This window comes from Poecilia reticulata, chromosome 9 (assembly GCF_904066995.2).
Source record: "Poecilia reticulata chromosome 9, P_reticulata-male-v2, whole genome shotgun sequence".
NCBI lineage: Eukaryota > Metazoa > Chordata > Actinopteri > Cyprinodontiformes > Poeciliidae > Poecilia > Poecilia reticulata.
Genome location: NC_088838.1, coordinates 20,569,063 through 20,583,674, shown reverse-complemented (window position 1 = coordinate 20,583,674; position 14,612 = coordinate 20,569,063). Strand labels below are relative to the sequence as shown.

Sequence of the window (14,612 nt, the reverse complement as noted above, 5' to 3'; positions counted from 1 at the left end):
CGAGTCGAGGACCCTGTACCTTTAAATTGTCAACGTAAGCGGCGTGCGTCATTACGTATCAAAACAACTCGTGGCCACGGTCCAAGCGCTTTCGGAGCTGCAGTAATGCGTTTGTTGGGTTATCTTTGCTGAGCCCTGAGGCGTTGTGCCCTCTCAGAGAGTTTTACATACACTAACAAATAAAGTGGGCCGTTTGTCAGCAGGGTTTCTCCATTTATTGTTTTGCTGCTGCTGTGACAGAAGCTACGGAAACAGCACCTGTCCAATCACTGTAGGCTAACGGTGAGTCGGTATACTGTGTGCAGTTGTTTGGACCGCTTGCAAAGATGCATAAAAAAGCCTTGAACTAATTTTTGCAGCATTTTAAATTGTTAGAGAATCCTACGCTGAAAAATAGGACAGTTTTGCATCGCAGTCACTGGTAGCTACTCCTTCTGTCAGCACTTTTTACAACAGGACAGCATTTAGTCTTGTAACATTTCACAAGGCTGGAGAATAACTAGTGGGGGACTTTTTCTCTCTAACAGTCCTATATTATTCTTCCTTCTCTTCTACTCATCCTACAGACTTTAATATGATTTAGGATTCAAAAGTATTTAAAAGAGTTCATGATGCATTGCTCTTCTACCAAGGTCCTTTAAAACCAAAACAGGCCCTCAGCACCACAAATCCTCCACCATACTTTACAGTGGGCATGAGATCATTTTCCACATATTTGACCTTTGTTTCAAGCTAAACTCTCCTTAAGTGGACAGCAGAAAAGCTCTATATTGGTCTCATTTGACCAAAACTCATCAAAACTATATGTGCAGATGAAAACATGCCACAGAAATCTGTTGGCGTGTAGATGAATTGTAACTGTTGTTCCGGAGACTTGATTAGATTGGCCTTCTGCGCTTTTGAGACTTTATTAACCTAAGTTATTCTGTTTACTGTATATAATGACGAGACAACATTTGGTTACACCTTGAAATTGGCATTTGTGGCTTTACATATAAATACCACAACATAACAGCATGCCTTTACTAGACATTTTCTAGACAAGCTGATCAATTTAAAAAAGTTAAATATAGTGTAAAAATAGTTACATTTATTTTGCAGTTAAGTGTAGCAATGACTGAGGAACCATTGGTTTTATATAAAACTATTTCTCTAAATGTGTTTTTCTTCTAACTAAATCAACACATATTGGATTGCATTTTGATTTTTATTCAGTGTAAGAAAATGTTACTTCAATAAAAAAAAAGACATTCATTTTAAAGCTGTGGTATTAATTTAGTTGCTAGAAGGATCTGTAACCTTCAACTCTTGATTATGCAATATTTGATTCGTTGTATCATTTGTTTTAGCGCAGGGCGCGCGTTGAGACTTCTGAACATCACAGACAAAATGATCTACATCATAATGGGAGTCTCGGGTTGTGGAAAGTACGTATGTCTTCTTATAGGGGTCACTAACTATTGTTCTTTAAAAATCTGTGATTTTTGATACATGAATAAAACAAAGTTGCTTATCAAGTGATACATTTAATAAATAATCCAACCTTTGTGAGGTATTGTCATTCACTTCAAATCACTCCACTCTGAAAACAGGATGACTGAAATTAGGTTTATTATTAAATCAATGTCTGATTTCCAGCAATTATTTGTCTACCTAACACAGAAAAGTATTGTGAACATTAGTTTAATAATTTAGCTCATTTTTGTCTGGTTTTCTTTCTTGTTCTTTTTGGGAAAACAGAACCAGTTTGGGAACATTCCTTTCTGAAAAGGTAAAAACTTGGGACGGCTCACTACTCAAACACAACACTCTCTGCTGGCGTTATGTTCATAATGAAGGACATTTATACTGACCTGGTTCTCCTCAGCTCGGCTGGCCCTTCTATGAAGGCGACAACTTCCACCCGCAGGAGAACATTGAGAAGATGGCTCGTGGAGAACCGCTCACAGACCAGGTCGGCCCAGGAGTCTGCACACGTGTGTTTGTGTGCATTTTTGTATTTCACCCGTCAGTTACAGAAACTATGATTTTGTCATAAACATTGGGGAGCTCTGTAGCTTTGTCAGGACAACTCAATTAAAATAGGATAATAACAGGACAAACAGTGTATACCTTGCTCCAAATGTTTCCACACTAACAATGTCCTGTAGGTTTTCATGTCAGCTTTAGTTAAGTGTAAATTATTACCAGAGATTAAATTATTCTCCTAAACCAAAACAAAGCTTGACAACTGGATTGACAACTGAATCACACTTGTATTTCCAGACTCTTCTACCCATTTCATAAAACTCGGGATGCACCGTTATAAGAAATTTGGGCCAACTGCAGATATTATTATTGCCGTTATGGCTTACAACCAGTATTTATATATACTTTCCCTACTCTTACGACATAAAACGACCACCCCGTTTCCATTGCTTCTCTGCTTCAGTGAAGTCTTCCCATACTTTATTCTTTCTTTGAGTCCAAAGAAAGAATCCTCTCTTCATTGTCTCCTTCCATCACCCCTCCTGTCATTTTTTTCTTTTTTCTTTGTGTCCGTTCTTCTTTCCTTCCCGGCAGAGAGAATCTGGCAGCATTTGGCGCCATTTTGCTGTTTGGTGACAGATGATCACCTCCCACACAGAGGTTTCCTCTGAAGGCTGCGGAGGAATACCTCCGTCCAACACATGCCGCCACGATTCAGTGACAGTCAACAGTTGGCAGATTGAGATTAAATGATGGAACGAAGCAGAAATGTAAATAAAAGATTACTGTCAGGCTTTCGTGACAACAAGCCTTTCATTCTGGTGTTAGTTGGCAGAGTGAGGCTGGCATAAACAAAATGAGTGGAAGCCAGGACCTAAAGGTGTGAGACTCTGTTATGGAGCTCATTGATCTCAGATCTCACCGTCTCTGCCTGATTTGTTTGCTTGAGTTTTATTTACATCACCTAAACAAGTTTTATGTGTCGAGTGTCTTTAAAACGAGCCCTTAGTGTGAATCAAAGTATTGAGATTTCTGCTGCTTTACAGTTACAGATGTTACATCATTTAATTTTATTTCTTAGTTCTCAAAGGAATCTTACTTGTTTTCAATTTGCTTACAAAAAAAATCTGTCTGGCACTGTAAACGTTCTCAGACTTTTTACCTAATATCTGACCTAATTACATAAAAGAACTAACCCATTTTTTCTTAAAATATGTTTAGGATTTATATTTATTACCTCAGCATCTACGACATTGAACTGAAAACATCGTAATTTATTATTTATTGTCTTTCAGGACAGACTTCCTTGGCTTCTCAGACTACATGAAGTCATTGAGAGGTGAGAACCGTACAGAGACTCACAAATATTCTTTTTTATGACATTGGCTCACACCCGTACTAACACTAACATATTTTAGATCAAATCTAACTGCATCCTTAACGTTATAGATTCTTTGCACTATTGTATGCAGCAATGAAATACCTGATATTTCTATTGATGGAAGCAAACCAGATTCAGTTTTACAAATTTCTAAAGCATAGAGGTGAGGTAGGAAGTAGCAGGCAGAAAATTATTCAGAAAGATCAAAAAATATCAAAAATGGGTTTGAAAATTAAGCTGAAAACCGCAGCGACTGGGAGGGGAGTTTGGGGGAGAAAAAGCAGATTTAGAGAGAGAGGATGAGGAGAAGAAGTGAAGATGTTAAAATGCCTCCGGTGACATCAAAGACGGCTTCTCCTGGGCACCCATACATCCTTTTTTTTTGTTTTGTTTTTTTCCACCGCCTGCTCATCATCGTGCTGCTTTTTTCTCCATCCTCTCCGTCGCTTTGTGACCAAAGTAAACTTTGACATTTTAGTTCATTCCTCACTTTAAAAATAGTAGTAACCATGCAGTATATCAGGGAAAGTTTCTGACATTTCAATATTTAAATTCATGTTCACGTTTTCCCATCACAGAGAAAGGTCTTCAGGCTCAGACGCTGTTTTAGCGTGTTCAGCTCTGAAGCGCCTCTACCGGCAGATCCTCCTCCATGGCTCCACGGCGGTGGCACCGACCAGTAGCGCCTCACTTCCCTCCTCTCCAGAGGTCTTCTTCCTCTACCTGCATGGCGACTACGATCTCATTCACCAGAGGATGGTGGCCCGACAGGGACATTACATGAAGGCAGATCTGCTGCGCTCCCAGTTTGATATTTTGGAGCCTCCGTCAGACGAGGAGAACGCGCTCACCCTGGACATCAGGAAAAGCCGGAACGAGATGATCCTGGAAGTAGAGAGGCACATTGAGAGTCTGAAGTTGTGAAGCGGGAATCGTGGCAAATGAACGGGAACAATACGCGGTTTATTACTTGAGTGGTTCTTACCCATTTTTTCATGGGTAAATGAACTGAACGTTTGCTTTATTGCCCTGAAAAGACCTTCAAATCCAGATGTCTTAAATGTTACATATGAGTAATAAGCACATTATTTGCTACATAGTAATAAGTCTTTATGATCATTTCCCTCATCTCTTAACCTACTTTTTTATTTTCAAAAAATGAAGTCCAGAATTTATTGCTGTGTGTTGTCATACGCGTTTTTCTCCCCGAAAGAAATAATATTTTTATAATCAATTGTCTTTTTATGGGAATTAACAAGATGATAGAAGTTTACCTTATGATCACATACCTGCTCACTAAGTGCAATCCTAGAAAATTTTCTCACAATGAGTAAAAGGATTTGAAGTAAAATGTTTTTAAGATTATAAAAAGTAAAAATTTATGCAAAGTTGAGGTTTAAATTATTTATACTCCTGGCAGATTTAAGTTTAAAGTAATTTTTACATTTTGCCAACTTGTTTCTTCTCACTGGAGGTAATCTTAATGTTTTTAGAGCGACTGGATTAAATCTGATTGGGAATCTGTGAAGGGAGCTGAAGATTAGGGTGATGACAAGGAGCCCTTCCACTCTCAAACATTTGGAGCTCATATATAAGGAGAGTTTGATTGCTGCAATGCCTATAAAGATTTTGCCTTTGATTATTGAGAAGGGCATAAAATATTAAACATTTATTTTTTTTTATTATATGCAAATAAAAATAGTTGTTTTAATCTTTTGGGTATGCCTGCTCCACTTCCTACCAGAAACAAATGTCTTGGTTGAATGAATGTTAAACCTATAGATTGTCTGAAACCTTCCAGGTTTAGCTGGAGGGATTCTCGGCTTTGCAGCAGGTTCAGCCTCAGGCGTCTCTCTGCAGACTTGGTACACCTGATTTGGGGGATTTTTGCTGCCGTTTTTCTAAAGCTGAGTCCGCTTTTAAAGAAACAATCTACCTTAGACAAGCACCGAGAAGCTTTACTCTAGTATTACTTCAGGATAACATCCTAATCTGTGTCCGTGTATTAAAGCTGAGAAATGCACCACTTCAAAGTTTTTCCCCTTCCACCTAAATTGGGGAATCTTTGTTATTCTGTGCAGTTAAAATGTTTGAAACCTCAAAAGAGCTGAATCAAACCTGTTGAGGTTTAATGCTCGTATGTCCTGATCCGTCCTGGTTTAACCACAAGGCTGGTTGAGTCCGACGTAAGTGAATTTAATTCTTACAGATTCCATACATTTTAGGATTTTTAGAGACGTTCAGAGGTTCTCGACCATCTTGTAAATTGCAGTGTAGAAGTTCACACTTGCATGATGGGCCATCATTAAATACAGGTCTCCACTAGACATCTTTTTCATTTAAATTATTTAATCAAAATTTTAAAAATTACACGACATTTGTTTTAAAATATATATTTTATAGTTAATCGAATGAAACTTCAAATCTGTTGTCAGTTTGTTAAGAGAATTAAATCTAAAATATTTGTTCTAATTTCCACTGGAAAGTGTTTGAAATAAACAGCAAGTTCATCTTACGTCTTTTCACATTTTATGGGTCAACATCAAAAAGCAGCAACCAAATTTTCAAGGTGGATTCCTCACATTTAATAAGACTAAAGATGACTGCAGATTCAAAATAAGCACTCAGGTGGAAGGCAAGTTTCTCTCTTCTCGCTAGCAGGTCGAAACTTTGTAACCTCATTTGTCAGGTCTGCTGGTATCTTCAGAAGACACACTCTGAGAGAGACAGCGCTCCGCTCCATACTGAAGAGCTGTTTCTGTGCCATGACTCATCTTCAAACCTCAACTTGAATATTTTTGGAGCTTCTAATCCAGAAAACCCCCTCAGCTACTCCCATATCTCTCACCCTCACACAGCTGGAGATTAAACCCCCTCCGTCTGGCAGCCATAGAGAAACTCAGGCAGGTTGTCAAGTGGAGAACACACCGAACGTGTCGAGAACGCGTCATGCTTGTCAGGAAGCTGAAGATCTCAGAGTGACTCTTGCACATTTAGGATACACTTTAGGTAGACATCAACTTTTATTGTTAAACAAAATAAGGTTGCTTCTAAAGGTAGCATTAAAATGTGTTTTTTTCTGTTTACTTAACCATTTAAACTGTAAAGTTAATGATTTCTAAATCAAGCGTTGCAGATAAATATGAAGTTATTAATTAACCTGCAGTACTGTTTAAATCCCAGACCAAAAAAAACAAAACAAAACAAAAAGGCAAACAAAACTGCCCTCTAGTGTTTAAAGTTAGAAAGAAGGTTTTCCAATCTGTAGAAATCACAACTTATCTAAAGTAGATATTTTCTGGAGCCTTTTTGGAAGCCAGACACAAAAGTTACTGCAGGTATTTTGAGAAAATGTAAACAAAGTCACACAGCTACCGTAATACATTTACCTGTTCGGTTTTGTTTGACTGATTAAAACATTAAAATCAACCGTAAAACAGCAAAATACAGCTCTCTTTTTTGGAAATAAAACAAGAGATGTCATTTTGGAAATAACCCCTTTAGCTGATATTGGTTAAATAAGACTAACCGTACTGCAACAAATACAAGTATGTTTCAACTTAAGTTCTTTAAAATTTCATCAAAGGGGATGAAAGAATAAAGCTGGCAATGTTTGATGATGTGTTTAAGACAAAAAAAACTGAAATATCTCGCAGTAATGCTGTTTTGAGAAGAATTATATTGTAAAAAAAGTTGTATTTTTTCTTGTTGGACAAGAAAAATAAATACAAGAAAAATAAATACATCAAAGCATGTTTTATTTAGAACGTTACATTTATGATTATTTTGGAGGTATGTGGACATTTAATATCAATACATATATTGACATTAAATACCAATTTTAACAACACTGAAATGAATATATTTGTAAAAAAAACAATCAATACAAACTAAAGAGAAGATATTTTAAAATAAATTAAAGTTCTGGTGTAGAATAAATAAGGACACCCCAACATTTCTTCCCACTTAAAATGGCTCAACCTATAGGCAGCTATCACATCAGGTCCACACAAGAGATCATTACTCATCAGCTTTTGAGTCTGCAAATGGATTTTTTTTTAAAGTCTCAACATAATTAGAAATCAGCCACTTCAGTCTGTAGAAGATGTTCAGAAAGTGCAGGACATTAAAATGAACCTGTAACATGTTCAGGACTGGACATCCAAACAGGTTGGCCCTGAGAGCAGAGTACAAGATGCTCAAGGAAATCTCTCAAAGTGAGAAGTGGAGTAAAGATGCTAAAAGAAGCGCCTCACAGAAGTTGTTTCAGCTAAAACAAGTAAGACTGTTACGGTGTCCTAACTTTTTTCTCAGTTAGAAAACAAGTTTGTGTTTTGCTTAACGAGGGAAAACCATGTTCATTTTTATTAAATGCAATTAAATATCTTTGTTTCTATTTGAATAAAAAAACAGGTAAATGTCGACATGTGAACATTTGTTAAGAACCTGAATGTTTAGATAACCACACCTGCGTCAGTCTGTGATTAACACACGTGAACAACCTGGGTGTGTCGGGACATGCATTGCGACTCGTTTTGTTTGAGGTTTAATCTGTTAAGTCTGTGAAGCATGTGTGAACTTACAGGACATCAGCCTGGGCGTGAGACGGTGACCAGGAGGCAGCAAAGCAAAGAAGCATCACCGTGTGCCAGACATTCATAATAAATCACCTGCTTTTAAATATTGATGCAGACGCTATGAATCTACTGCATGTAGAGCAGAACCGAAGCATCAGAGCAGACAAAATGAAAGCTACTTTTTTTCCCCCCTCCACTACAAACTCCTATTTTTCTGCTAAATAATTCACCTGGTTCCTATCAAACACTCGGTTTGTTTACTAAAACATAAATATGTGGCGTAGATCCCTGCCACAATTCAGTAAAATACTTTTTGTTATTTTCTCCTGTGAGTTCTGTTTAGTCAGCGCCAATAATCTACATCTGCACTGTTGCTCGGTTGTGTTGGTGGATACAATGTTTCTACCAGTGATTTATCACTATATTAGATGACACCTTGTGTTTAAATATGGCTTAAAATTACATCTGGGTTTTTTTTGTAATTCACTTGTTAATAACTGATAATTCATTGTTAAGGACTGAGCAGGTGTAGAGCAGAGGACAGGTCTCCTCCTGAGCTGATGAGGGCCTGAAGGTTTGCCTCTCTGTCTCTGAAGCCCATTGAGTTCAGCTGCTGCAGCTCCTCCTGGAAATCCTCCTCTTCCTCATGACGGACCTGACAGGTAACAAATTCAAAATCATTTGAAGTTCTTGTGGCTAAATAACTACAATCTGTGCTTTAATTACAGTCTGAATGTTTTGTGACAAAATGCATGTCTCTAAATCATTAATGCATTTTTACATTTTTGTACATTGTACATAGTGGAGTAAGGATGAAAGGAGTTATTATGACAGGCTTATTTGACCAATAATCTTTAAGAATTGTTTTGTTATTTTATTATCTCAATTTAAAAATGTTAACAACCAGAAGAAGGAAACTGGTTGCATAGTTGAATGGTGTAGCTGGTTGGAGTTGATGAGTAGAGGTGAATACTGGGCAAACTGGATATAAAAAAAAACTTCTGGGTTGCTCACATGAAATCTGATTAAAACATGTTAAGGTTTGTGGTTGTAAACTGAAAAGAGGTATAAACATTTTTGGCAAGACAATGTAGGAACATCCATTTAGCAAATACTAACATTTGCTAACAATAAAACTTTGGTCATTTAAGGGACTTATGCTTTCTAATATTACAATTTTACACATAAGAAGAGTTAAACCATTTTAGTCACCAGGGAATCAGTGAGTTACCCCATTGTTGGTGTCAGCCAGTGCCGTTAGCATCTCATGTACAAACTGCTGCTGCTGTTGCTGCTGCTGCTGCTGCTGCTCTGTCAGTGGGACGTCCTGAGCACGGCAGCCAGTCTGGTTGTTCAGGTTAGGATCAGATGGGTGCTGAGCAGAACCAGTAAGACCAGAACCAGCACTGGTTCCAGGTCCCGCACTGACAAAAAGATACATTGTTGAAAAAGGTCATTTCAGTTTCATACTTTTATGTATATAAGACATGATCATTTAAATTAATGAATTACATAAATTAGGATAGATAAATAAGTTTAGCTTAGCTTTAAAATTAAATTGACTTACTAATTATGAATTGAAAATATATTTGTACCTACTTAAGTGGATGTTTTTTGACTTGCAATCAGACTTTAAGGTTTTCTTACAGAATACTAAAAACTTCAGAACAGTGACTTATAACAAGCTTTAACCAACTACTAAAATTCCAGTTTTCATACCAAAACTCTTTAAACATTTTACTTTCAAGGGAAGTAATAGAAATTTTAACAATAATTTCATTTTCATTGCCTAAAAAACAATGGACACATTTCTTTTTTCTCTCTCTCTTGTACCAATGAGGAGGATAAAATTGAAATACAAATAAACAAATTAAATGCACAAATTAAAGATAAAATTGAATTTGGAAAATTGAGACTTTTCAAGAATTGTTCAATTTGATCATTTTCTTTACAAGTTTTGAAGGTTTAGTGAAAACCCTCTTACGGTAATAAGACATCTAGAACAAATGAAATGTTTAGACATTGTTGCTCACACAGACATGAGGGAGGGCGTCTCTGCAGCCAGAGTCTGCAGCCCCTGTTGGATCTGCAGCAAAGCCTCCATGGCCCTGGGGTTCAGCATCATGGTCAGCAGCTCTCCACTCTGCATCTATAATGCATTAAACAATAATAAATAACATTTTTGAATCAGAGATAGCTGTATGTTGCATATGGCGGTATGGCAAGACCAAACTCTTTCCATACCACATCTTTTTAGTGACAAATAAATATTAATTACAAAAAAAACCTTTGGTATCTGTCATAAATATGAAGAATATAATATTACAATAACCCTGGAATGAATAAACAAACCTGCTTCAGAAAGAGAGGAATGTGCTGCCTCATCTGCTCCTGCAGCTGAACATTTCCTGAGAACAAGGGATGGCTCAGCAGCATCTGAAGCAACAGGAAATACATTAGTGTAACCGGTGGATTTCTACATTAGCACTGAAGTTTCTCAGGAGGAAGGGATGATTTAAGGTCATGGTTAAAAGAGCAATGTGTGGGGATTTAGTGACATCTAGTGGTGGAACTACATGTCGCAGCTGGGAGAAGATAAATCTGGAATCATCTATGTTCTTGCATAAACGGTGGCAACCTGTTCTTTAAGTGGTGAATGATAGAAAATGACTTATCCTGACGTAACAACAAATAATAAATCTTTACTTTAAGTGAAAAAAAAAACAAACAAAAAAAAACTTCTCATCTTTGCAATATATCCAGACCCATCCACGCATCACCTGTGCAGCAAAGTCCGGGTTCTGGCTGAGACAGTTCAGAACACAGTTGACATGCGGCCCAGAGAGCAGAGTCTCCGTCAGACCCGGACTGGCTGTGATCTCCTGCAGGAGCGACTGCAGACCTGAAGGCAGCAGCCACAGTATGTTCATATATCACATTTCAGATATTTGATATTCAACCTTCTGGGAAATGCTCAGGACTGAATTGAGATTATGATTTCCTACAAATCATTAATGCTTTATGCAGAAGTTGACTGGATGCATGCACATTTTCTTACCTGCATTAAGAGAACCGGTAATGGGAGAAGCAGTCAGCTCTCTGAGGGATTCTGTGGAGTCAGGGGATGTTGGGCTGGTTCGTCTTCCTGGTCCCTGGTGACTCTCACATGATGTAGTGAGTAATGGAAACATTGTTTTCTGAAAGACCAGCAGCAACAGAAGCAAACCTCTGATATAACCAATGAACTATGTGAAATATCCAATCGTGACCTTTATTGCTTTACCTGAGTTGGTTTACTATCCTGTTGCTGCAATTTTGCGTCATTTGTCTGAAAGACATGCAGAGCAGCGTTTGCAGGGTTATCCTGCACCATGGGCACGTTTCCTAAAGCTCCGTCTTCTTTTTGTATCACCTCTTCTATCATTTCAGCCTCCCTGATGAGTCCCAGCGCCTGGAGAGGAACATAGGGAGATGTGATGTTTGAGGCACACCACAAAGGAAGAGAATCTTTCCTCAATCATTTGCTTATTTAAGTTTAAATGTGAAAGGTACAATAACCGAAATACCAGTCACACAACTTGCAAAAAAAAAAAAAAAAAAAAAAACTGTACCTCAAACACACACTCACCTGCTCTATGGCATCTGGGTTGTTCAACATGTCCTCCACCTCAGGGTTTGTTGTCAGGAGCTGCTGAATTTGAGGATTAGACAGAGAGCGTTGTCCTGTTAGCGGAGGGCTGGAGGTGCAGAGGGCGTTCTGCACCAGTGGGCTGGCCAGAACACGGCGCATCAGTTCTGGGTCACTCGGTAACTCGCTCTCCATTTGGCTCCAGAGGGCAGTAAGAAAGCTGGATCTGCTGTTTTCCGAGCCAAGACTGTCCAAACCCTCGGCTGAGACAAGACGGAACGAGAGAAAAACAGAAGGACTTGAAAACACTGTAGAGCAGGAGGTAAACGACTGGAGAGACATGAATGTTTGACAGGCTTTACCTGAGCAGAGTGGAGAGGTGGGAGTTGGTGTTTGGTTGGGCTCTGGGTCAGGAACAGCTTTTAGCTCTGACTCAACAGGTTCTGAAACGGGATCACTGGAGGTCTGAGCAGATGAAGGTTCAGGCCTGAGAAAGACGAACTGAGTTTAGAACTAGTGCTTAAACCTGATGTATGCACTGAAAAGCCTGTCTTGTAAAAATAATTTCAATGAAGCGGTTATCCAGTAAAAGTCTGCTTGTTTGGTTATTAATGGGGGTTATTAAAAAAAAACCCATTAATAACCAATTGGATCTAAAAAGGATTTATTGTGGTCTTATTTGCCAGAATAAAAATAAAAATAACATCTCAGTCATGCTCTGCCCACACACAGTCAACACATTTCAGATAACAGAGCGATGTCTTGAGAAGAATCAGTTTTCCATTCAGAGTCAGAGTGACTCATTTCAAGAGTCTTTTCCGATGTGTTCTTCAAATCTGAGCATGCCTGCTTATTTCAAATTTGATTCATTGTGTTTGGTCATGGGCTGCACAGTGGCGCAGTTGGTAGAGCTGTTGCCTTGCAGCAAGAAGGTTCTGGGTTCGATTCCCGGCCTGGGGTCTTTCTGCATGGAGTTTGCATGTTCTCCCTGTGTATGCGTGGGTTTTCTCCGGGTACTCCGGTTTCCTCCCACAGTCCAAAAACATGACTGTCAGGTTAATTGGCCTCTCCAAATTGCCCCTAGGTATGAGTGTGTGTGTGCATGGTTGTGTGTCCTGTGTGTCTCTGTGTTGCCCTGCGACAGACTGGCGACCTGTCCAGGGTGTACCCCGCCTCTCGCCCGAAACGTTGGCTGGAGATGGGCACCAGCACCCCTCCCAACCCCACTGAGGGAAAAAGGGTGCAAGAAAATGGATGGATGGATGGATGGTGTTTGGTCATGTCCCAAATTTCTTCAATGTAAAAATGGACTGCGCCAAGTCGTATGAGAAAATATCTTGACCCGTTCAAGTCAAGATTTAACTGTAACAACTTTTCTGAAGAAATAAGAAAACATTTACCGTAAATAAAACTTGTATGACGACAAGAAGTAGGCAAAAGAATCTGAAAAAGCGATGCATCAAATCTCAATCAAAAGAAATTCAAGAGTATATATATATATATATATATATATATATATATATATATATATATATCAGTCCAGCGTAAAACTCACACAGCATTTAAAGAAATTACAACATTCTGATAGCAGGCTCTTGTTAAGTTTGATATTAAGTGCATTCCTACATTGTCATTTATTTCTCCAAAATGCATAAACATTTTGGAGGCGGTGAAGTGATGTGGAGCTGCTTTTCGGCTTCAGGACCTGGACAACCTGCATAACTGATGGCTAATGCCAAGTGTGGCACAACTACTGGTTAGGTTTATGGAGTTTATGCTTCTTAGATTTGAAATAAAGTCCTTTATTTCAAGGCTCTGTGCTCACGTCCAGACAAAAAGATGCTGTGGGTGATGAGCCATATGAGAAACCCTGATAGAGTCTGACAAGTATCGAGCGACCAGTATTTTACAAAGGAGTCGCCGCCCCCATCCTGCACTGCAACAATAAATTACAACTGAAACACAGCAGATACACCATCTTAGCTTATTGACGTCTTTAAAACACTTGTAATTTATTTATTTATTTTTTTTGTAAAATCGCCACAAATTCGTCATCCATTATGTGTTTAATAATATCCCTATAAATAGAACTTTTCATCACTGATGTACTGATCGTCGCTGTGCTTCATACCTTCGGATCACGCAGAGGCTGATCGATCCTTTCTGTTCTGTAAGGTGACTCATGAGTTCTGTCTCCCTGAGAACCCGTCCGGAGTGGAGCAGCACCAGCTGCTCTGCTGGGACACGCAGCCGCTCTGACAGACACCGTTTCAGCTGTGCGCACACCCAAAAACACACACACACACACACACACACACACACACACACACACACACACACACACACACACACACACACACACACACACACACACACGCCAAAGCAACGACAACTTAGTTTGAGGATTGCACTAGACCGTCTGCAGACGACAGAAGCCGTTTCCAGCTTCCTGACCTGTGTGACGGCGCAGTCTCCTCTGACGGTGAAGGCTCTGCTCTCCGAGACGCTTCTGAGGACAACGTGGGTCCTGTCCGAGCTGAGGGGGGGTTCAGGGTTTACAGGTTTATCTTTCACTGAGTCCGACATCTCAGATTTGTTCGGGCAGAGGATGAGGATAAAAGGCAGACCTGGAGCAGTCGTCTCTGAGTGGAGGAGTGTGTGTGTGTGTGTGTGTGTGCGTGCGTGTGTGTGTCTGGATGACTCGGCAGAAGGTTGGGAATATGTGGGCCAGCTGGAACTGCACAGTCAGGGCTGTACGCCGTCTCCCCACGTGAGCAGCATTTTTAAACCCTAATCAACTTGAGAAATTTTAATAGAAAATAGCAAAAGATTTTACTTTTATATTCTCTGTCAAAAATTAAACATAAAACTTTTAACAAACCATTACTTTTACAAGAATACAAAATTTTATAGTTCTCAATGAGAAAGCTCGCTCTTCTATCATTAGTTTTTGTCTTTAATTTCTTTTTTTGACTTAATTTTTAACTAGGATAATTTTTTTTATTTATATAAAAAAAACTTCATAAACTTTAACTAAGTATTTAATTTAATTCTTCGG

General features: G+C 38.9%; 2 protein-coding genes across 3 annotated transcripts; one reads left to right on the top strand and one right to left on the bottom strand.

Moving 5' to 3' along the window:
* Nucleotides 1-21: 21 nt before the first annotated feature.
* Nucleotides 22-5,065, top strand: LOC103470206 (IDNK gluconokinase). 2 transcript variants are annotated; one of them, XM_017306498.2, is made up of 6 exons: nt 22-282; nt 1,350-1,427; nt 1,741-1,771; nt 1,868-1,954; nt 3,264-3,307; nt 3,928-5,065. In XM_017306498.2, exons 2-6 carry the CDS (start codon nt 1,390-1,392, stop codon nt 4,271-4,273), a joined length of 546 nt encoding a protein of 181 aa, XP_017161987.1. In that variant the 5' UTR covers nt 22-282; nt 1,350-1,389; the 3' UTR covers nt 4,274-5,065. The 2 variants fall into 2 exon arrangements, with proteins under 2 accessions (XP_017161987.1, XP_081466825.1); XM_081610699.1 differs by having other exon boundaries at nt 23-282; nt 1,355-1,427.
* Nucleotides 5,066-7,086: 2,021 nt separating this feature from the next.
* Nucleotides 7,087-14,449, bottom strand: LOC103470207 (ubiquilin-1). Its single transcript, XM_008418453.3, has 11 exons — nt 14,009-14,449; nt 13,686-13,828; nt 11,917-12,041; nt 11,555-11,817; nt 11,210-11,377; nt 10,985-11,123; nt 10,707-10,828; nt 10,279-10,362; nt 9,960-10,075; nt 9,158-9,350; nt 7,087-8,581 (listed from the first exon to the last, which is right to left on the bottom strand). Exons 1-11 carry the CDS (start codon nt 14,138-14,140, stop codon nt 8,438-8,440), a joined length of 1,629 nt encoding a protein of 542 aa, XP_008416675.2. The 5' UTR covers nt 14,141-14,449; the 3' UTR covers nt 7,087-8,437.
* Nucleotides 14,450-14,612: the final 163 nt, after the last annotated feature.

Bases quoted from the DNA above. Each gene is read 5' to 3' on its own strand.
- LOC103470206 (XM_017306498.2), top strand. From the start codon at position 1,390: ATGATCTACATCATAATGGGAGTCTCGGGTTGTGGAAA. The intron at 1,772-1,867 runs GTAAAAACTTGG...GGTTCTCCTCAG, and splicing joins GAACATTCCTTTCTGAAAAG to CTCGGCTGGCCCTTCTATGA. The intron at 1,955-3,263 runs GTCGGCCCAGGA...ATTGTCTTTCAG, and splicing joins GAGAACCGCTCACAGACCAG to GACAGACTTCCTTGGCTTCT.
- LOC103470207 (XM_008418453.3), bottom strand. From the start codon at position 14,140: ATGTCGGACTCAGTGAAAGATAAACCTGTAAACCCTGAACCCCCCCTC. The intron at 10,076-10,278 runs GTTTGTTTATTC...AATGCATTATAG, and splicing joins TTCCTCTCTTTCTGAAGCAG to ATGCAGAGTGGAGAGCTGCT. The intron at 8,582-9,157 runs GTAACTCACTGA...GTTACCTGTCAG, and splicing joins TGGCTGACACCAACAATGGG to GTCCGTCATGAGGAAGAGGA.